The sequence below is a fragment of the Poecilia mexicana genome, unplaced genomic scaffold, assembly GCF_051168715.1.
Source record: "Poecilia mexicana isolate PSO_F unplaced genomic scaffold, ASM5116871v1 scaffold_18, whole genome shotgun sequence".
Classification (NCBI taxonomy): Eukaryota; Metazoa; Chordata; class Actinopteri; order Cyprinodontiformes; family Poeciliidae; genus Poecilia; species Poecilia mexicana.
The window spans coordinates 24445353-24465633 of NW_028263387.1; the positions used below are offsets into that span (position 1 = coordinate 24445353).

General features: G+C 37.5%; 1 protein-coding gene across 2 annotated transcripts; it reads right to left on the reverse strand.

Moving 5' to 3' along the window:
• Window positions 1-73: 73 nt before the first annotated feature.
• Window positions 74-15858, reverse strand: LOC106928804 (endothelin receptor type B-like). 2 transcript variants are annotated; one of them, XM_015005297.2, is made up of 9 exons: window positions 14221-15858; window positions 12477-13226; window positions 11175-11302; window positions 10572-10773; window positions 8264-8416; window positions 7584-7717; window positions 7390-7498; window positions 6007-6134; window positions 74-2737 (listed from the first exon to the last, which is right to left on the reverse strand). In XM_015005297.2, the coding sequence occupies exons 2-8, from the start codon at window positions 13059-13061 to the stop codon at window positions 6015-6017; spliced, it is 1431 nt and encodes a 476-aa protein (XP_014860783.2). In that variant the 5' UTR covers window positions 13062-13226; window positions 14221-15858; the 3' UTR covers window positions 74-2737; window positions 6007-6014. The 2 variants fall into 2 exon arrangements, with proteins under 2 accessions (XP_014860783.2, XP_087871945.1); XM_088015819.1 differs by lacking the exon at window positions 6007-6134.
• Window positions 15859-20281: the final 4423 nt, after the last annotated feature.

Genomic DNA, 20281 nt, shown 5'->3' on the forward strand with positions numbered 1-20281 from the left:
AAATGATTAAATACAAAATATGTTTGACTGATAGAGCAGGAAATGAATCAGTCACAAATAAAGCAAATATTCATTATGTAGTTTAAGGGTTATATAATTTTATTGATAAACACAACTAATAAAAACAACAACAAACAAAAAAACACATTAAAATGGCTTCTTAATGCATCACAACATCTGACTTTATACATCATTATTACGTTTATAATGAAAAAGATTAAATAAAATGGGTGTAATACAAACTTCAGCCCCCAGAGGCCGCTAAAGGACAGGTTACGCTTCTTTTCCTTGGATTTTCACAAACTTATTGGAGTTTTAAATATTTTAAAAACAATATGGCAAACAAATACATAGAGTAACAAAATCTGATTCTTATTCATATGCCTGCTTTAATTCCTCTAAGGCGCCACAAATTTCAGTAAAGAGAGAAACTGTTGTTGTTTTGGGACTAAATGCAAAGCAGATTTAATCTCTCACTTTCCCATGACTTCACCCACAGTCTCATGCAGTGGATGTAGAAAACTTTACGTCCATCCTGTCCGTGTTAATGAGGTAAAACCATTTCTGGGATTTTCACTTCCTCCTCCAGGAACTACGACTTGATTAGTGGTTGAGATCTAAGGGAAGCCGGCTGGTTCTGACTGATAAAAACAAACAAGAACCTTATCTGTCTGCACAGTTCTTCAGTCGGTCAAATTAATTTTATATTAGTACTATATTGCAGCAGCATAGCCTCACTCTGAATATTTTTGATACAACTTATTTGACTAATTAATTGTTTTTACAATTAATCAGATTTAATAATGTCACATTTAGTCATTTTCCATTTAGCTACTTAGGCTGATTCCATACAAAATTCGAAATGCATAAAAAATGCAAATAAACTATTAAATTCCTTTTATAAATAAACATTTTGTTGCTTAAAATGCAAACCATTAGTGAATGCTTGATTATTTGTAGCAAATGATGCATCTGCAGCTAAAACTGCCTAAATCAACATGTGAAAGGCTCGGATCTGTTGATATTTGTTGGATTAACTAATAATTGGTTAACAAAAGTTTTTTTTGTTTTGTTTTTTTTTTTTTACAGAAGCTAAAAATGTGCAACTTGAATGTCCTGAATATATTATAGGAAAAAAAAAACTTGTTTTCACGCTAAATGTATATATTCTTAGTTTAATTTTGGCTTAACTGCTGCTCTGAACATGTTTTTCTTTCAGCAAATTGCCTTTTTTGAGTCTATTATCAAGTTAACAACTCCTCAGTTACAAAATTAGTTGACGATTATTTTAATAATCGATGAATCATGATTAATTCGATTAATTGTTTCAGCCCTAAACACTGAACTCAGAGTCCAGTGAAATAATTTCTTCAACAAAATCACAGATAGCAAAAACCATTGTTTAATTCTAGCAGTTATTTTAAAATAAATTTAGATTAAATTCATATTTTTATCCTTTTACTGTTTAAATTGATCAGTCTTGATAAGTATCCAGCAGTTTATGACTTCCTGTTTCCTGAAAACGTCACTACTGGCTCAAGCACGTCACCTGAAAAAAACAAAACATCATCCTCCTACTACTTCCTGTCGTCTACTTCGTCTGTTGCGTCAGCAGTAACATCCGGCAGTTGATTACGTGATTGATGTGACGCGAAATAAGTGCTTCCATCTATTTTAACATGGCCTGCAGTTTGTATTTACAAACACTAGATGGCATCCTCTCCTTGCTTACCCGGATCTAGATAAAAATGTGAAGTCGAAGTAGAAAACGGAGCGTAGCTCTGCTTTGTTTGCTAACGGTTCCTCCAGCTAAAAGCTACAGCTAATTCAAAAAATGTATTTATTAATAGAGTTATATGGCGAAATTTACAAAGAAAACGAGACTCTGCAACCATAAGAAGGAACGTGAATAAAATAATCCGTGTTTTAAACCCGTCGGTGAGTAAAACCTTTTACAGTTTGTGGCGTCAGTTGTTTCTTTTTGGACGTGGAGGTGAGATTTATCTCAGCTGTTTAAATGAAGCTCAGTGATAAATAAGTAATATGTTCTGTAGAGTAAAAATGGAGGTTGTATTTACATCCTGCTTGAAGTTCCAGTCTTGTTTTGAAAATAATGTCTTCCTGTTTATAGATGCCATGATCGCTGGATTAGTGGCTCCAGTGAACTTTTACCGTAAGACTGCTGGACATTTTAGCCTTTTTACTCTGCTTTTTATTTTACGGTACAGTTTTTAGGGTATCTTTTGTTATTTTATGGTAAAATATTTGCTTATCTTTTAAATACACGTATCAGATGTAGTTTTTAGTATTACTGGTTTAACTAGATGGCGCTGATGAACATTAGTTTCATCCACAACCTATGCTTACACCTTCTTCAGTAAAACCAGTAATATCCTCTATTTGATTTAATTATTATTGTGAATTGCACTTTTAGGTTGTCAAACTGGTGGATGAGGATAAAGGTGATCATCTAAACACAGTTTTTCATCTCCTTTCTGGGAAAAACTGCTCAAATAGTGTCTAAAATATCTACTTTTCCTGACATTTTAACTGTTTTCTCAAAACTGGAAGAGCTCATATAAGATCCATCATAACTTTATGGGTCATATGTGAAAACATTTCTGTGGAGGTGAGTCCCTCAGTGGTCGGAGTTTTTTAACCGCTGACTGGTCCCACGTTGGAGAGTCTGCAGGTTGCTGAAGAAAGGCCGAGAGTAACAGCAGCAAAACAGCATCTTCTACAGGGAGACGGAGAAACACAGAGACAGGCAGGGTCATCCCTTTTACTCTGTTCAAAATGTTCAGTCTCAGCCGGAGGAAAAGGTCTTTGAGTCGTACACAATTTTCTCAGCCTTCAGATAGCTTTTCTGATTGTAAGCAAAATGATAGAGAAATAAGGGATGACTCAAGACTTTTGCACAACACTATAGCAAATAGAAGACACATCTGGGGTCATGCCAAGTGCTTAGCAAGTCAAAATGATGTTTTTTCTCTTTTACTCTGTTCAAAATGTTCATTATCAGCTGGGGGAAAGTCTTTGAGTCAAACAACATTTCCTCATAGCCTCCAAATAGCTTTTTAAAATTAGTGTTTAACTTGAAAAACTGTGAAGTATTTTGGACTTTTTAAACAAATTGGCAGCGCCTGAACAGGCTGAACAAAGGAATAAACATTCAGCTGAACATTTCCTGGAACAAAGTCCAAATAAACTCTTTGGCAGACATTCAGACTACAAGAGATTCTGATTGTAAGCAAAATAATAGAGAAATAAGGGATGACTCAAGACTTTTGCATCTGACACATCTGAGCTCATGCCAAGTGCTTAACAAGTCAAAATTTAGTTTTTCTTTCCATTAAAACATTCAAATATGAGGTTGAATCAAATGTTTCTGAAATATAAGTGACAATATCATCTGCATATAACTTGATAAAAGTTACTGGAAACATAATTAGAGTAAAATGTGATTGATTTTATTAAACAGACTTGGTTTCTGTCAGTTTGTCTGTTTTCTGTCCTTCACTCGGCCACTGGGAAGCTGTTCCTGAATCTGTTTCACACCATTTAATTCAGTCAGTCTAAACACACAATCTGGCATCAGGAACATTAAATAATTGAAGTACATGGATCAATACTGTTTATATTGATCTGCTACAATCCAACTCAGTATATCCCATCTTCCCTCCTCTTTCTGATTTTTCTTTTTGGCCAATTAACAAAGAAGAAAATCAGGTAGAAAGAAGCAACAGTGAAGGATGTAACCAAGACTATTAACTTTTTCTCATTATTAAACACCAGTGACTGTCGCTGGTGTTTAAATCTGTTCTGTGTCTTTAAAATTATGTTTCTGATGGAGACGGACAGCAGATTTACAACCAGGTTCTGGTCTCTTTCATTTTAATGTCTGAACTCTCTGTAGACCTCCGTTTTTAAACTCCACCGTCGTAACAATCTTTATTTCAGTATTTGTGACACCAGCTATTTTGTGACAACTTAATTCCCAGTAAACAGGCTTGACCTTTCTTGACCTGATGGATTTCTTTTCTCCAAGGCCGAGCCAAGATAACCTGGATGACATGGCTGAAACTTTAAGCATTTTAGTCCTGGACTAGAGCCACAAAAGGCAAATTCAACTGAGTCAGTGCTTTCGCAGACAGGAAGAGAATGTCCCAGCTGGAAATGGTTTCCATCAGAACGAAGATAAAGCTGCCGGCGGTCACTGTGACACCAAAAAGTACATTTAAATCCAATCCTGTTGCCAGAATAAAACTACAACTCCACTTAATCTGTAGTTTATGGGACTTAGATTCAACATAACATTCACTTTACACTACTAGCATAGTTTATTTAGTCAATAGGGACACAGAAAAGACTAAATTAGCATTTTATGCTAATTTAGAACCTTTGAAAATTATCATCTTACATACAATTTTAAAAATTACTTAAGAGACAGAGAGAAGCCTAACAGAAGGATTAAAAGTCTAAAATTATTATTTTTTTTTATGATGATGGAGAAAAACTTATCCAGATATATTTCGTAAAATCACTCAGTGACTTTCTGAGTGTGTTTCAGCAGCATCACTGTCATTCTGAAAACATTTGGGACAGTATGAAAAAAAATACAACAATACATGGTTGTAGCTGCTGAAATCGGAGAAAAAAAGGCAAAACATTTGAAAATTAAAACTATCTTCCTGTTTTCCGTTTTTGAAAAGTTCCTTTTCTGAATAGTTCAACAAAATACAAAATAATTTTTTAAAAATCCTTGTTTCACTTTTTCCTAATTCTGAGTTTTTTAATCTGATCATTTTTATTTTTTCCTGGTGTTGCTTCCTTCTCAATCTGAAGTCTTCACCAGCAGATTTTGAATATTCCAGCTGATTTGGGTTTGGGTCTGCAACGATCCCCGTTAGCGATAGCTACAGAGCTGATCGGATTGTCTTTGTTTCCTTAACTAAGGGCTGCAAAGTGTAAAATATAAACGCAAAAGATTTAGCACAGTTTTTTGATATTTAGCTTACTTTTCTCACATTTTGCACACTTTCACCACATTTAAAATGGAAATGTCTAAAAAAGACTGTCATATATTACCATGTTTACAACCGTAAAGCCAATCAGTTATGTTAGTAATACTAACTGCACAGAAGCTCTTCAGTTGTGAAACATAGCAATATGACTTTTGAAAAATTGCAACATTTGTTACATTTTCAGTTTGTGGTTTGCTTTCACACTGTACTGTATCGGTCAAACCAAACCCTTTGAGAAACCTACTCACCCTCCTCAACTGTGGTGGTGCTGCACCGGGAGGCTCTGAAGGAAACCACAGAAAACCTCTGAAGAAGAAACTGAGTGCAACTCCATTTCATAAAATTTAAGCAAAAATGGAGTGATGTGAGGTTTTAGCAGTTGTTGGATTTTTCTTTTCTCTTTGGTAAATAACTACATGCAATTTCTCCCACTAACACCAAACTCTCACATGTTTATTTTGGTTGTATTTACCCAGAATGCCCTGCTCTGTAGTCCACTTCCTGCTTTTGGAGCTGCCTCCAGTGTGCTTGGCATTCACATATGCATTCAAACCGCACCAGAGTTCACTTCAACCAAACTGAGATCTAGGCTTTTAGGCAGACCAGAGTTCACATTTTTGGTCCACATCAGATTTCGACTGTGCATTCACACCTCCTCAAACGAACCAGACTTTCTAGGCCAACAAGAAAGATGATTCATTAAGGTTCTGTATTGACTACAGAAAACTCAACTCCTGCACCACACGTGACATATTCCCTCTACCACGAATACATCAAATACAGGAAGTATTAGAGGCTTTGGGGCAAGCTAAATATTTCTCCAGGCTGGATCCAGCGTCAGGTTACTGGCAAGTGGAAGTGGCAGCGCATGATAAACACAAAACTCCATTCAGAGCGCCCATCGGGCTATTTGAGGCCAACAGAATGCTATTCGGGCTTCAGAGTACCCCATCCATTCCTCGCAGATCTGAATTTCACTCACCTGCTCAGTTACCTTGATGACCTCATAATATTTTCTAAAACATTTGAGGAGAATCTGGAACACATCCAGCTGGTCTTTGATGTGCCAGTTGATGAAGAAGGAGGTGCAGTATCTGGACCACATGGTGTCTGCAGAGGGAATCAAGAAACAGATCCAAGATGTCCCTTATTTTTTATTTTATCCACCTTCATCATTTAACAGAACACTGAGGCTGTGTAAATCAAATGCAGGTTTTTGGGGGCAATTTAGCAGTTTTGGCGAAACAACAAACAAAGAAAACATTGGCTGTCATAAAAAACTATATTTACATTATATTTGATCCAGAGCGGCTGCTTTGCTCATGCCGACACTGTGTGACACCAAGTACACACGTGGTCATAAAATGTATCCTTGTGCGGATGTCTGCGTCAAGTCCATCTTGAGTGCACCTCCGCCCAGTGGAGTATGCCAACGCTGAGGCCTTTAGGCTTTTAGAGAACTCTTCAGTTGATAACTGAGAGATTCTACTGGCCAAATATGTTCCAGGACATCAAATCTTGGTGTGAGCAGTGTGAAGACGAAGGACGACTCCCACAAGAAGTGTCGGCGCTCCTCTTGTCAGCATCCACAGCAGTACCCCTATGAACTTGTATCTACAGACTTTCTCTGCCTAGAGAAGTCGAAGGAGGGCATTGGAAATATACTTGTTGTTCCTGATCATTTTCCCATTGTGCTCAAGCCGACCCCACCAATGACCAAAAAGTGGGCTCTGTGGCCAAGGATGTGTGGAAGAATTTCTCAAGTGGTTTATATCCTATAATTTTATAGCGCTTTATCAAGTCCAGAGAACCCCAAAGTGCTTCACTCTGCATTCGGTCATTCACCCATTCACGCAGACATTCACATGCTGATAGTGGCAGGCCTCTGACTGAAGCAAGGCTGCCATGCACGAGCGCCACCTGGTCCTCTGACCACCATCAGCAGGCAAGGCGGGTGAAGATATGACAGTTACTCAGATGAAAGTGTGTTAGATATGAGAAAAGTTAGCTAAATATCAAAAAACTGCCTGCTGAATCTTTTGCATTCAAATTTTGCTCTTGGTGCAGCACACTTATGAAGCAACATAACATGGAGATAAAGGGGAAAATTTGTCCCAAAATTCCCAGAATATAAAAAGAACAGGGCAGTAAATATGTCACTCCTGAGTGGAGCACTCCTCTTAACCAGAAAGCTTCTACTGTCTTCCCACAAACACTTTATCAGAGGTCGCGACCTTTCTGTGTTTTAGATCTGTCTCTCATGACCCCGTGACCTCACTGTGACGTCGCACTGGCCCAGGACGAAGCACAGAGTCTCTTGCTACGTAACAACAAACCAGGAAGCCAAAGAACAAGACATCCTTACCATGAAGTAGTGCCTGTACTTCCTGGAGACGAAGAAGAGGATGATGGGGTTGATGCAGGAGTTGATGGTCGCCAAGTTGATGCTGAAGTAGTCGAGCACCAGCAGTATGCTGCAACCGACAGGAGGCGAGGCTTTCAGAACAAAACCACAAATTTAAAAATGACTCAGCCTTCGGTTTAAGTTTTGGCACTCACTTCAGTAATTCACAGCGGCCAGGGTCGTTTGGGTCGTAGACCATCAACTTCAGGAGCCGACTGAAGTGAAGAGGAAGCCAGCAGAGGGCAAAGATCACCACCAGGCAGAACACAGACTTGGCCACTTCGCGGCGCTGCAGAGAGGACATTTATTCAAACCTTAGTGTGTTTGAAGAGGTTATTTACTTGAGTTCAGATTATTAATTTCTGCATGTACAACAGGAGTCATCAGAACTTTCTACAATCATGGAGTCTCAGTTCATCCTAAGAAACAATTTACCGATTCTTGAAGAAGCCGCGTTCAGCTGTTCAAAGAATAAATATAGACAAGATGAATGCTCAAGCATCAACCCGCCCAGAAAGGAGACGTGTTCTACATGGGCCTGTCACGATCAAACCTGCTCAACATTAATAGTTTTTATGAAATGTGTGTGACATTCAAGATCCAAAACATAAAAAAGGCTTAGGACTGTTGCCTCATTTAAAAAAAAAAGAAGAAATTTCCAAATTCTTTTGATCACAAATTGTTTTATATTTTGAAGGCCGGTTTTTTCATTTTTATTTTATTTTTTTCATCATTCTTGACTTGAGGTCTGGGGCCAAAGAAAACCATTTCCAGGGTCACAAACGGGCTCCGGGCCGTGCCTTGGACACCCCTGCTTTAAACGTATTCTGCGTACCTGTTTCAGTTGTTCACCCAGTGAGCGCTTTAGATCTCCCTTCTCGTGCCGGAGCAGCTCGTGAGTCATGAGGCCGTAGAAAATCGCCGAGCAGGTCAGAGGGATGCAGAAGTAGAAGCCAAATATCCACCAATCCTTGAACTTGATGTAGAACTGAAAACAGACAAGTTAAAGGGGACATTATGCTTCCTTGAACAGGTCAGGATGTTCATCACATTTTTTTGCACAGATGATGGGATTTTAGTCTGCTCAGTTAGGCCTGTTTTGTAGTTTCTTTGAGAATGAGCCGTTTTAGGGCCTCTGTCACTTTAAATCCAGATAATCTGCTGCTGGCCTACCCCTTCGTTGTTCAGAGACGAATTAGCTCGACTCAAAAAGTAGAAGCCATGAATAAACTGACAGAAACAACCAGGAAAAACAACTTCAGTCGCTCAGTTCAATACTCCTGTCCCTCACTTCCAACGTCCATCATGGTGCCTCGAATGATTAAGTGACCTAGTTGCAAAGGGTCAGTAACTAGTTGGCCAAATGTTCTGGTTGCTCGGTAACGGGGCTGGACTTGGTTGGGGTTGCTAGGTAACGGCCCAGTGGCTGTGGAATGTGATTTAAGAGTCTTGATGTTTTTGAAACGGCTCATTTTCCAGACATCAAATAACATTAACTTGTTGCCAAAAACCGGTTTGGTGTTTATTTTAAGCTCTTGGTCTGTTTTTAGAAGCAGTTGAGACCCAAATGTAAGTATAAATGGTGAATTTTGCATAATGCTGAGTCGCCTAATTTGTGCAGCAGGTGAAAGAGAAGATGGAGAACCCTCAGCATCAGACTGGTTGTGTTTTACTAGCAAGGCCCCAAAGAATGGATGTTACATATACATGAAATTGAAAGTTTGGATCTCATTCCTAAACTCTGGCTCCTAAAATAACAATCCTGAGTTTTAGAATGTGCTGGAGCTCTGATTGGGTTGCTAGGCAACGGGGCAGAGTTCTGCTTGGGTTGCTAGGCAATAGGGAAGAGTTCTGCCTGGGTTCCTAGGTAAGAGCAAGGTGCAATGTGATTTCTTAATCAGGACGTTTTTGAAAACTGTTCACTTTCCAGACACTAAAAAACATTAACGTATTGCCAACAAAACGACTGGGTGTCTTTTTGAAGCTGTTTTTGGAAGCAGTTGGAACCCAAACGGAAGCAGGAAAAACATGGAAAATGTGAAGTTGCATGATGGTCCTATGTGTGCAGAAACTCTATTTCCAACATAAGCGTATGTTGTAAACCTGCAATTTACCTGAATTACTGTGTCTTCTTCTAAGTCTCATTGATAACTTGTCACTTTGCTAACTGCATTATCCATTCATGCTGATTCCCTGATCCTGCCGGATGTTTGCCGACTTCCCACAATGACTGTTTTCCTGCCTAATTTCTCTGATTAGATTTCACTCAGAACCGCTGGAGATAAGCACCAGTCATTCCCCTCTCTTCCTTTTGTCTTCTTTGGTGTAGAAATAAATGAACGACTGCATGGATTTCACTCAGGCAACAAAACAAACATTTGAGACGAAACATGCTGCAGAGTAAAAGTGACATTAAAAGGTTTACTGAAGGAGCAACAAGACCAAACCGGAAGAGAGAAAAACTAAAACTGATTGGATAACGGGAGCAGAAAAATGACTAAGTGGTTAAATGAAAAGTTTGTAGAATGAGCTAATTTTTAGTTGCAACTCTATTATAGTTATATAATAGTCATAGTTATAGGAAAATACATTAACAAATGAATAATTCAATACTAGATAGATGTGATTTTCAGTTTTTACAGTTTGTTGTGAGCTACTGTTTGCTAGAAAACAGTTGCATTGTTATGACAGTTGGATAAATGAATCTAGAGCAGGAATATAAATCTCACTTTGAGCTGAAAACTGGAGCTCACTGGGTTAAACGAGAGCAGCGACTGAGCATTTAACTCTTAATGCAAATAAACATGATATTCTGCGGTGACCTCAGACTGATGTACCTAACCCTTTTATCCTGATATTTAACTGGAAGGTTAATTTCACTGATTAAAAGGTTATTTTAACTGTTGCTTCAGTTTTGGTTTTAGTAGCAGTGTGAAAAGTGGTCTGCCTAATGGTTGACCGTAAATCACATGACCTGGGTTCAGATTTAAGTGGCTTCCTGCAGCAGGTTTGTAAACAGGAAATGCAGCTAACCTATCTGAGTCAAAGAGGCCTCGCCTAGAACAACAAAGAGGAGCAGACGGCTGGAGGCCGATCATCGTGCTGTGCAGTTGGACACCAGTGGTGGTAAAAGTAGGACTCACTTTCAAGAAGGAGGTCTCGGGCCTCACTAGGCAGGTACTAATGGTAACGTTGCTGGCGATGTTGAAGCGGTGCAGGTTGAAGCCGATGGCCTCCGGCACGGCCAGTAAGGCAGACAGCATCCAGATCACGACAATCTGCACCACCGTTTCCATGGGAATGCCGTTGCTCTGAATCCGAGACCAGGACACCACCGCACGGTACCTGCACACAAAATGAGACCAGTTTTAGGTTCACCAACAGCGCTCAGACCGCGTTTACTAACGGAAACAATGTTGTATGTTTTGGTTGTTTTAGTGCTACAAACACAGAACCTAATTAAATCTTTCACATCTTGTCAAGTTATGACCACAAGTTTTATTTGGACTTTTATTCAAAAACATCACATCTTACCAAATATGTTTACAATGCATTTATCTTATGATTTCTTCAAAACAACTAAGAATATTATAACTTTATTTTTGTAATATTACAACTTTATTTTTGTAACATTATGACTTTATTCTTGTAATACCATGCCTTTATTCTCCTACTTATTTTTAATTTTCTTGGCACTAACACTCGGCCGTATGAGTTGGCGTGGACATTGTGCGTTTGTGCGTTACCTGTCCACACTGAGAGCAATCAGGTTGAGGACGGTGATGCCGACCGAAGTCTTCTGAATGAAGGGCAACAACTTACAGAGGAACTGACCGAACGGTTGGTCGGCGAATGGGAACTCCATTGCCAGGAGCTGCACACAAGAAAACACCAACAAAGCTTCAGCAGACTGACAAAATGCCACAAAGTCTTTGTGATTTGTGTGTGTGAGGAGTGTTAGCAAAAAAACACCTTTGGATGGGTTGTTAAAGTTTGGACAGCTTTTCACTACAGTTAGTGAGTTTTTAGGGTTCATAGAAAAATTGTTTTGAAATAATTGTGTGTGGCTGAAAGGCACAATGTTTTAATGAAATGCTGTGTTATTGCATTTATTAATTTATTTTGAAATGTCTAGAATCATCAATGATTACTCATTGCTCAGTCAAGGTTCACTATGTAAGCAGTATTTCTCAACATAAGTCCCTGTGTAAAATCATAAGGTGTCACACAATCTGGTTCTGGTCAGAATAATGGACATAATGAAGGACGACCACAAATGTTGTGAATTATCACATTGTAAATCTGGTGCTATTAACATGAGTTTCATTGGAGGTTGAGATGAGTTGTTTTTATACCTGATAGTCCAGCAGACTCGGTTTGTTTACAGACCAAAGTTGTAACATTTGCTAAATTTTCAGCTGGTGCAGTTCGCTTTCACACTGTACTGTCAAACAATCCAAACTAACTGAAACCCTGTTCCTCTCCTCACCTGTGGGGGCGCTGCACCAACAACTACTGAAGGAAACGACTCAAAAACTCCAGAAGAAGAGAGTGAGCGCAACTTTATATTTCACAAAATGCAAATAAAAATGGAGTGGGGTTAGATTTTAGAAGGTTGTAGGACTTCTCTTTTGTCTTTGGTAAATAACCACAGGCAATTTCTCCCACTAACGCTAAAGGTAAAGGTAATTTTATTTATATAGCACATTTTAAGCAACAAGGCAATACAAAGTGCTGAGCTGTTATCCACTTCCTGCTTTTGGAGCAGTCTGCGGTTCGCTTGGCGTTCACATATGCATTCAAACCGCACCAGAGTTCACTTCAACCAAACCAAGACCGAGGTTTTTTGACACACCAGAGTTTGCTTTTTTGGCCACCTCCCCAGACAAACCAGACTTTCAAGGTAAACAAACTCGAGTTCGATTAAAGCGGACTAAAAGGGGCTAGCTAGTGTGATGCACCTTCAGATCTGGCAACCCTACAAGGCCCAAAATGAAGATGGGTTTGGCACCCCTGAATTAAGCTGCAGGTGACATGAGGAGCTGTACCTTGTAGACATTGATTGGGCCGTCTATGACGATGTACAGTATGTCTCCCATGGCGAGGCTGGCAATCAGGGCGTTGGGTCTGTTCCTCATGTTTTTATGTTGGCAGATAATCCTCAACAGGGTGACGTTGCCGATGATCCCCACAGCAAAGATCAGGAAGGAGAATGCCGTGTTGATGTACTTGAAGATGGCTCTTATCGACATTTCGTGGGTGCACTTAGGGCGTCCTGGCGGCTTAGTTTTAGGGTTTTGAGACAAGTTGTTGGAACTTGCAAGTTTTCTATCATGTTTAGCCCTCAGGCTGTTCTCAGCCTTCAGGTTTTCTGCTTCGGAGTCCAACAAGACGGACGGTTTATTGGCGGTCTCTTGCGACATGTGCGTCTCTGCATTTGTAGGACGATTGGTACTGGGGAGTTCAGACAACGTCACCTCTGACTGGAGAGGCTGAGGCGTGAAGCTGCGTAGGCCACCAACATGGGACACAAACAGGAAACACCAGACAAGCAGCAGCGAGAGGAACATGGACTTCCCTGGTTTCACTGTGACACCCTTTGCTGAGTCAACATCCTGAACTCCAGGAACCATCCTGCACTCTGCTGTGAAATCCTTGAACTGACTGGAGAAAGTACTTGGTTTCCTCAAAACCAAACTAGGATCTGTTGGTAGCAGAACCTTTTAATGAAAGCAGAAATGTCTCTAAGTGATTCAGCATCAACTAGGAGCTGTCAGATTGACTTGTTTGGAGACAATCTGGGGAAAAAAAGAGAAAAACAAATCTGTGTTAGTTTTGCAGACACTATTAAACACAACATCAAGACCTTGCTTCTTTTTTATGACAGAATAGTAACAGGAATACCTTCCAGATGTATAATAAAACTTTAAATCTGAAGCATTGCAAACTTCAAAGCTCTGTGTAAAAATCAGTGGCGGAAGCACATTTTTATGGATTTTTAATGTCTAAAGGTAGAAAACAATCAGTGGGAAAAAAGTTATGAATTAAAAAGCCTATAAATACACCACCACACACCATTCTGTTGTCCTTTATGGTTCCTACTGGGAACCTAAAATAGATTAAGCAGCTACTCATTGTTGTAAACCATCTTTTGCTATGGTAACTTATCCTCACTAAAGAGAGAAAAAATAAATAAAAATTAATTAATTATATATATATATATAGAGAGAGAGAGATAAATGAATAACCCTGAAGAATTTAAATTAAGATGACATGGGTTACAACATTTAATTTCCCTTTAGTACCAATACAGCATTTTTGAACACAAATTTCACATGTGCTGCTATTTTTTATTTTTTTTATTTTTTTTTTTATTCAACACAAGACAAGAAAAACGTCCTGGCTTCAAAGTAAAAGGAAGACAAAATATGCTACAATAATCATTTACTTGAAAACTGTTCTAGTTTCTTAAGTTTAATTGAAATGTACATTTATTGTCCTTATTTCCTAATGTTTAAATCTCACCACAGCAAACCGCTAGCTAAAAGTTTTAGTCAGATTTATAATATTTCAAAACCACAATAGGCTAGCACAATTTGGTCTGAGCGTACAAATAATTGACTAACATGACAAAATAATCTGGATTTAACACTAAACAATCTTAGATTACACTGCTGTAAAGAGTTTATTTCTATAATAAAACACATTTCTTAGCTAAAAAAAACAAACATTTCTCTAAATGTTTTTCTGAATGATCAGAAAGAAAGTTACTGAAGAAAACTCAAATCTCACCTGTTTCTATTTGTCTGCTCTTTTTATTTTATTTTATTTTTTTTCCAAATATATTCCATGGAAGGTTGCGGGACAGAGCAGCACAAAAAAGGACAAGTGTGCCGTTCAGGGTCTAGACAGGACTGGTCCAGACGGTGGGTTCTGGTTCGTACTCACCCCTTATTCTCGGCTCTCTCCTCCTCCTTTCCCCTCCTCCTGTCATCGCTCATTAGCTGGTTTCCCTTCTTTGTCGTCTCCCCCTGGTGCCGCCCTTTCACCTCTCCTCCGTCATTTTCTCCTGCTTTTCAATCCTCCGCTTCACTCGGTTTCGGACGATAAATTGCTGTTTGTTATCGCGTCGCCATGGCAACTCAGAATCGAGTCGAAAATTTGCGACTTTTGGAAATTCTACGAGTTTCGAAAGTTTTTTTTTTTTTTTATTTTTTTTTTTACATTCATTAAACTTGTAAATTTCCAAGTTTTATCTAGCTTAATTTCAAAATTTTGGAGCTTTTTTTTGGCAGATATTTACTCATTTTTGTTGTTTGGCCCTAATCCGCCATCTTACAGTAAACCAGTGTGTATGCACGTTAGGCGACGCATAGAGGCGCCATGTTGGAAGAGGGGCCATGGAGATGCCGAAAATCTCCGAAAATGTCTAGAGAGAAAAAAAAAAGAAAAGAAAGGAAACAATAAAATCTAGGAGTCCTAAATGTAAAAATTAAATCAATAAAAATCTGAAATTTTGATGTTAATCTCATAATATTTTAAACGTCTCAACATTTCTGAGAGTTTTTCTCACATGTTTAGCTTTTGAAGCTCAGAAATGTCCTTATCTTTCAAAGAAATTTCTGAGAATCTCACATTTTTGGAGTTCATGGGCAGAAATGTATTCTTTTTCTATCTGCAATGGCCTTAACACCCCATCGTGAAATACTTCAGAAATTTTTAGAATAAATGACTTCATTGAAAAGGTTTTCAACATAGGGTTCGCTACCCATAGTATGACCACGAATGTACGGTTTGTTTTGTTTTTGTTTTTTTAATATTTGACTGGTTTCCTTTTCTAAAATACAACTCAATAAAGAATATCATCAAAACACAACAAGGTTGGGACCATTGTAGAAAGAAAGGAATACATTTCAACCAAAAAACTCAGAAATGTTCAGATTAATCTCACAAATCTGAGTTTCAAAAGTAAAAAAAAAAAAAAATTCTACTTTTGAAACTAAATATTTCAGCTCAGAATTAACTCTATTTATCCAAGAACATTTCTGAGAAAAATCAGGTTTTCTGAGTTTTTTTAAAGAAGTTTACTCATTTCTTTTTCTTCCAACAATGGCCCTAATGTATCACTGTAATACCCAGAAAGAAAAAAAAAAAGTAATCATTGTATGTTGTTTGGTGAATCTTATGCTTATTGTTGTATTTTTTTGTAGTTTTCACATTGTTTTTGAGTGAAATAAAGTAGCCAACATCAGTGTGAAGCATATATTTTTGACATCATTTATTGATTTTTGTTACTTTCTTTGTTCCCACCTGCTGTCGTTGCTGATCGGCTGGATTTTTAGCTCTGCTGTCCCCCCTTCACCTCCTTTCTGTTTCCTTCTGGTTTTTCTTCTCCATTTTTCTCGGTTACGACGGAACATCTCGTAAACACTCTGACGACTCTGAACTTTTACTGTCTGACACAAACAGACGACAGTCTTTCTGCTTTACCACCCAAGCCTTGGTTGGTAGTTTGGTGGAAGGTTGTAAATTTTAATATTGGGTTGCTGTTTGAACACAATTGATGCCACACAAAGTCATTTTCTTCAAGCTTTTTCTTTTCATCTTCTTTATAGTGTTCAAATAAATTTGAGATACACTCAGGCTAACACTTAGCCTTTGGTTGCTTTGAAGCCAGCTCAACAAATGTTGGCAAGATTGCAATATAAAACAAGTATTATCAAGAAACGTTTTTGTTAGACAAAAGCAACGTTTTAAGTAAGTAGAACATATTCTTTACAAAAAACAAAGGATGGTAAACAAATTTAAAGCAACCTGATTGTGTCAAAAGTAAAAAAATGGCTGGAGGAAGTGGAGGGCGTTTCAAGTATTTAATTTACTTAACGTGAAAGCAAATTAAAGTCTAAATATTAAGATTGCCTCACTTTTAAATAAGCTGTGATGCCAACATAACTGTTTGGTATTAACAACGTAACTGAAGAGGACAGAAATAAAATGAACACAGTTTAAATTACCAATGAACTGGTGATATAAACGTAAATAAGGAGTAATAAAGTCATTACCTCAGACTTTATAACACTGGTTAAATGTGTTATTTTCAGCTATGGTTATATGTAGGACCAATCCTGCCATAATTATGAATACATAAATAAATGTCTTGTTGTAATTACAGCCAAAAGGAGCTTTACAAATAAATTAGTGGCCCATTACATGCAACAAAATAAAAAGACGAGATTTATTTAATAATTGTCCAGTTAATGTGGTATTAATATATGTTCCTATTTTATCTTAACCCACTGCCCCCATTTATATATTTTCATGTGCATTTATTATTTTCTTGCATTTAATGGAACTCATTTATTTAATTTATTCAAGCTGCTTTTTGAGTCTATGTTGGTCTAATGAGCAATTTAATTATTTATGTATTTATTCTTATTCTTTGTCCTCCATACTGTTACTGTAGAGCAAGTAGTAAATGTCCACTTACGGTTCTCGTTAACAAGCTAGCATTAGCACTGCAGCACAGTAGCGCTATTTGCTACAGGAAGTTACAAAAGTAATGTTTTAAAGAGTAACTAACAAAAAATCAATATTTCTATATTCTTATTTATGACAGCTTTGGTCCTCCATACTGCTACTTTAGGACAAGTGAAAGTAATTGTCCACTTTCACTCGTAAATATCCACTTTATGGTTCACTATCTGCAACAGGAAGTTTCGAAAGTAACCAATTAAAGAGTAATTAACCCCCAAATCAACTTTTTTCTGGTAAACTCTTTCAATGCGTTCTCAAGGGTAGTGTCTTTATGTTTTTACACATTTATTAAAAATTTCTGTGTAAATTTGGTTAATTCTGCAATATTTGTCCAAAAACGAGAGAATAGTTGGAATTGAAAGCATTGATTGAAAACCTTTCTTAGCTTTGCACATCTTTTTTTATTTAATAAGTCACTGAAGGGAACTCAAATAAGAGATTTTCCCCACAGTTTTCACTCTAACCTGTTGACTCACTGTTGACAGTGTGAGTCTGTTGTTTTGTTGGTTTCTGACTGGAACATGTTTGTGGTCGCAACACGTGCCGCGCATGCTGAGTTTACACGTCTGCAACACGTGTGCACACATCATTCACCTTTAATGTGTCTGAGCTCACGCCTGTCTGACCTCTGACCCTGTACAGCTGATGGTCTAAATTTGCTGAAAGTATTTTGTGTTATCTTCGTCATTGAGTGTCAGTGGATAAATGTGGTGCGTCAGTGTGTGAGTCTGTTTATTTACTACTATAAATAGAGAGATAAGCAGACGGTATGTGACTTGAATCATGCAGAAGGATAATTGTTTGACTCCAAAGATAAGACACTTTGTTTGAAATAATTTATTTTTCCTTATTCTGTGCATTTTACATACTTTTAATCTGGTTTGTTATTGAGTTACTTGGCCCTGCTTCTTTTTCAAACCCTTTATCAGGGATCGTGAAAAAGATTTTTAAGGATGTTTTCACACCTGATAGTCCAGTAGACTCAGTTCATTTGGACCAAAAATTGCAAAATTTGTTACATTTTCAGCTGTTGTGGTTCTATTTTTCACTGCACTGAGTGAAACCAGCCAAACCTTTTAAAAAAAAAACAGTTTAGCGTTCATATATGCATTCGAATTAAAATTAAAATTTTTTGATGGAAAATAGACACTTTTCATCCTCTTCTCTAGTTTCCAACTCATTTCAGGTTAAGATTTAACACTTTACTGTCACTGGTTAATATCAGTAACAAGAATCAAATGACAAAATCCCTATTTTGTTATTGGTTTAACCAATAGTGAGCCAATGGTTCCCATAACTAGAATCTTAAAAAGCCAATAGGATAGTTTTGAAAACATTTCCAAAAATAAAAAAATGTTTGCTAATACCTTGTTTTTGTCATAATTTAAAAAGTGAATAAGTAGACATTTTGAAAAGTGATCCAAAAGAGGCTGGATCTAAGCCTATTATCTCCATTTGAACAGAAGGTTTGATGAGGAAAAAGGGAAATAACGTTTTTATCATTAAGTCTGCTTTACTGGTCTATTTCCTGAGCTCTATTACAGAGATGAAAGGATATATTGACAATTACAACTAAATGCTTGATGTTTGGATTTACAACAGCGACAGATGCAGTTTCCACATTGTTAGTCTTTTCTAGTGGGAAAATGATAGTTTAATTCTTGCCTGTCTCTTGAAAGCGCAGGCTGGTTAATCAACAAATTACTCTTGAAGCTAATTAGAATGAGAAGAACAAACAACCCAGAGTCAAAGAGCAAATCAAAGCCAGACGCTCACTCAGGAAACAGCTTTCCATGCAGAATGTGGGACTTTATTAACAGCCCCATGTATAAAAGAACCAATGTCGACCACAAAGCGAGTGCCGTCACACATCAACTGAGTTTCCATCCAGTTGTGGTGGAGTTCGATGGAAAGTTTCACTGCACAGACCCAACATCTGCTCTTTGCAAAACATTTCAGCAAGAACACACTGGGGTTTGTCTTCCAGATGTGGGATAAAGAGGTGCTTTTAAACTGTTTGTCTGAGATACACATTTGATATAAAAAGAGTGCACATCAGCTGAAGTCAGGTTTTTTTTTATATAAACAAGGAGGTCATCTATCTGTCTGTCTACTTCTTAACTATCTAGCTAACTAGCAATCAGTCTATCTATCTCTATCTATTTAGCTAGCTAGCTAAGGCCATCTTTCTATTTAGCTATATATCTTGCTAGCTAGCTACCAAGATAGTGAGATAGCTAGCTATGTTGCAACACAAAACTATGAAATGAATAAAAAATAAAGCTAAATAACATTAGCTGTAAATATTTTTAACATGCAAATAATGTAGCGTTCAATATATTCATTTTCAAATGCAATAAGTTATTTATTCAGCACATTATTTTCTATAACGACACTTGTCACTTTTCTAACCTCTAATCAAATGACTAATTTTGTCTTACTGCCTGTAATAATTGCTAGGGTAAAACAACAGGCCATAACAAACTCAAACTCAAAGAATCTGATTCTGAACTTTATTTGTTTATTTAGAAAATACCTTCTGATAATGTGTGAGAACAATTAGGGTCAGTTGTGTTGCTCCTCTGTTGTCATTCTTTATTCGAGCACCGATCACATTAAACTCAGAATGACTTTAGTTGATTTTAAAGAGAAAAACGATTATTTTGTGAATGGAACCAAAAGATTCAAGTGCCAGTGACGTAACGCTTCCGCCATTCCCTTGTTGCCATGGTGACGACGTAGCGTTGCTGTTAGACGCTGACTTCGAACGGGAAAAACTTATCAGGCTAAATTAGCTGCTATGTTTGTATTGCTGTACATTTTCCCTTCCATTTAACCGAGAAGAGACGCAAGTGGCTTCAAGAAAAGCTCAGGTTTGAATCAGGTTTTAGGTCGCAGTAAAAGAAACGGTGACATTGTCACAGTAATTCTACCATTTGTGGATCTTAAACGTAATTATTAGGTGTTGTTAGCTTCCGTTTTAGTTAGCTTAAGCTATAAAAGCTCCGAAGTTTAGCTCCGAAATTTACTTTTTTAACCTATTACCTTTTCAAAAAGAAATAATATCTGCATTGTAATGTGTGGTGTTTCCTGATAGCAGAAATGTTATTTAAAGACAGAATATTTATGAAATAAAAATCAACTTTCTGTTCAATCAAATGTAATATTTTGAAATTAACTTCTACCATGTCCAAGCAGCTTAAAACAACTTGGATTAAGAATTAGAAAAGTAATTACACACGCAACCATTACTGAATTACTTGCATTATTTACATCATCTAAACAACATCTAGTTTTGTTATTGCCAACCAGTAAATAA

Coding starts and splice junctions, on each gene's coding strand:
- LOC106928804 (XM_015005297.2), bottom strand. CDS start 13,061: ATGGTTCCTGGAGTTCAGGATGTTGACTCAGCAAAGGGTGTCACAGTG. Junction 7,718..8,263: donor TGGGTGAACAACTGAAACAG/GTACGCAGAATA, acceptor TCCTCTCTGCAG/CGCCGCGAAGTGGCCAAGTC. Junction 7,499..7,583: donor GGCCGCTGTGAATTACTGAA/GTGAGTGCCAAA, acceptor TGTCGGTTGCAG/CATACTGCTGGTGCTCGACT.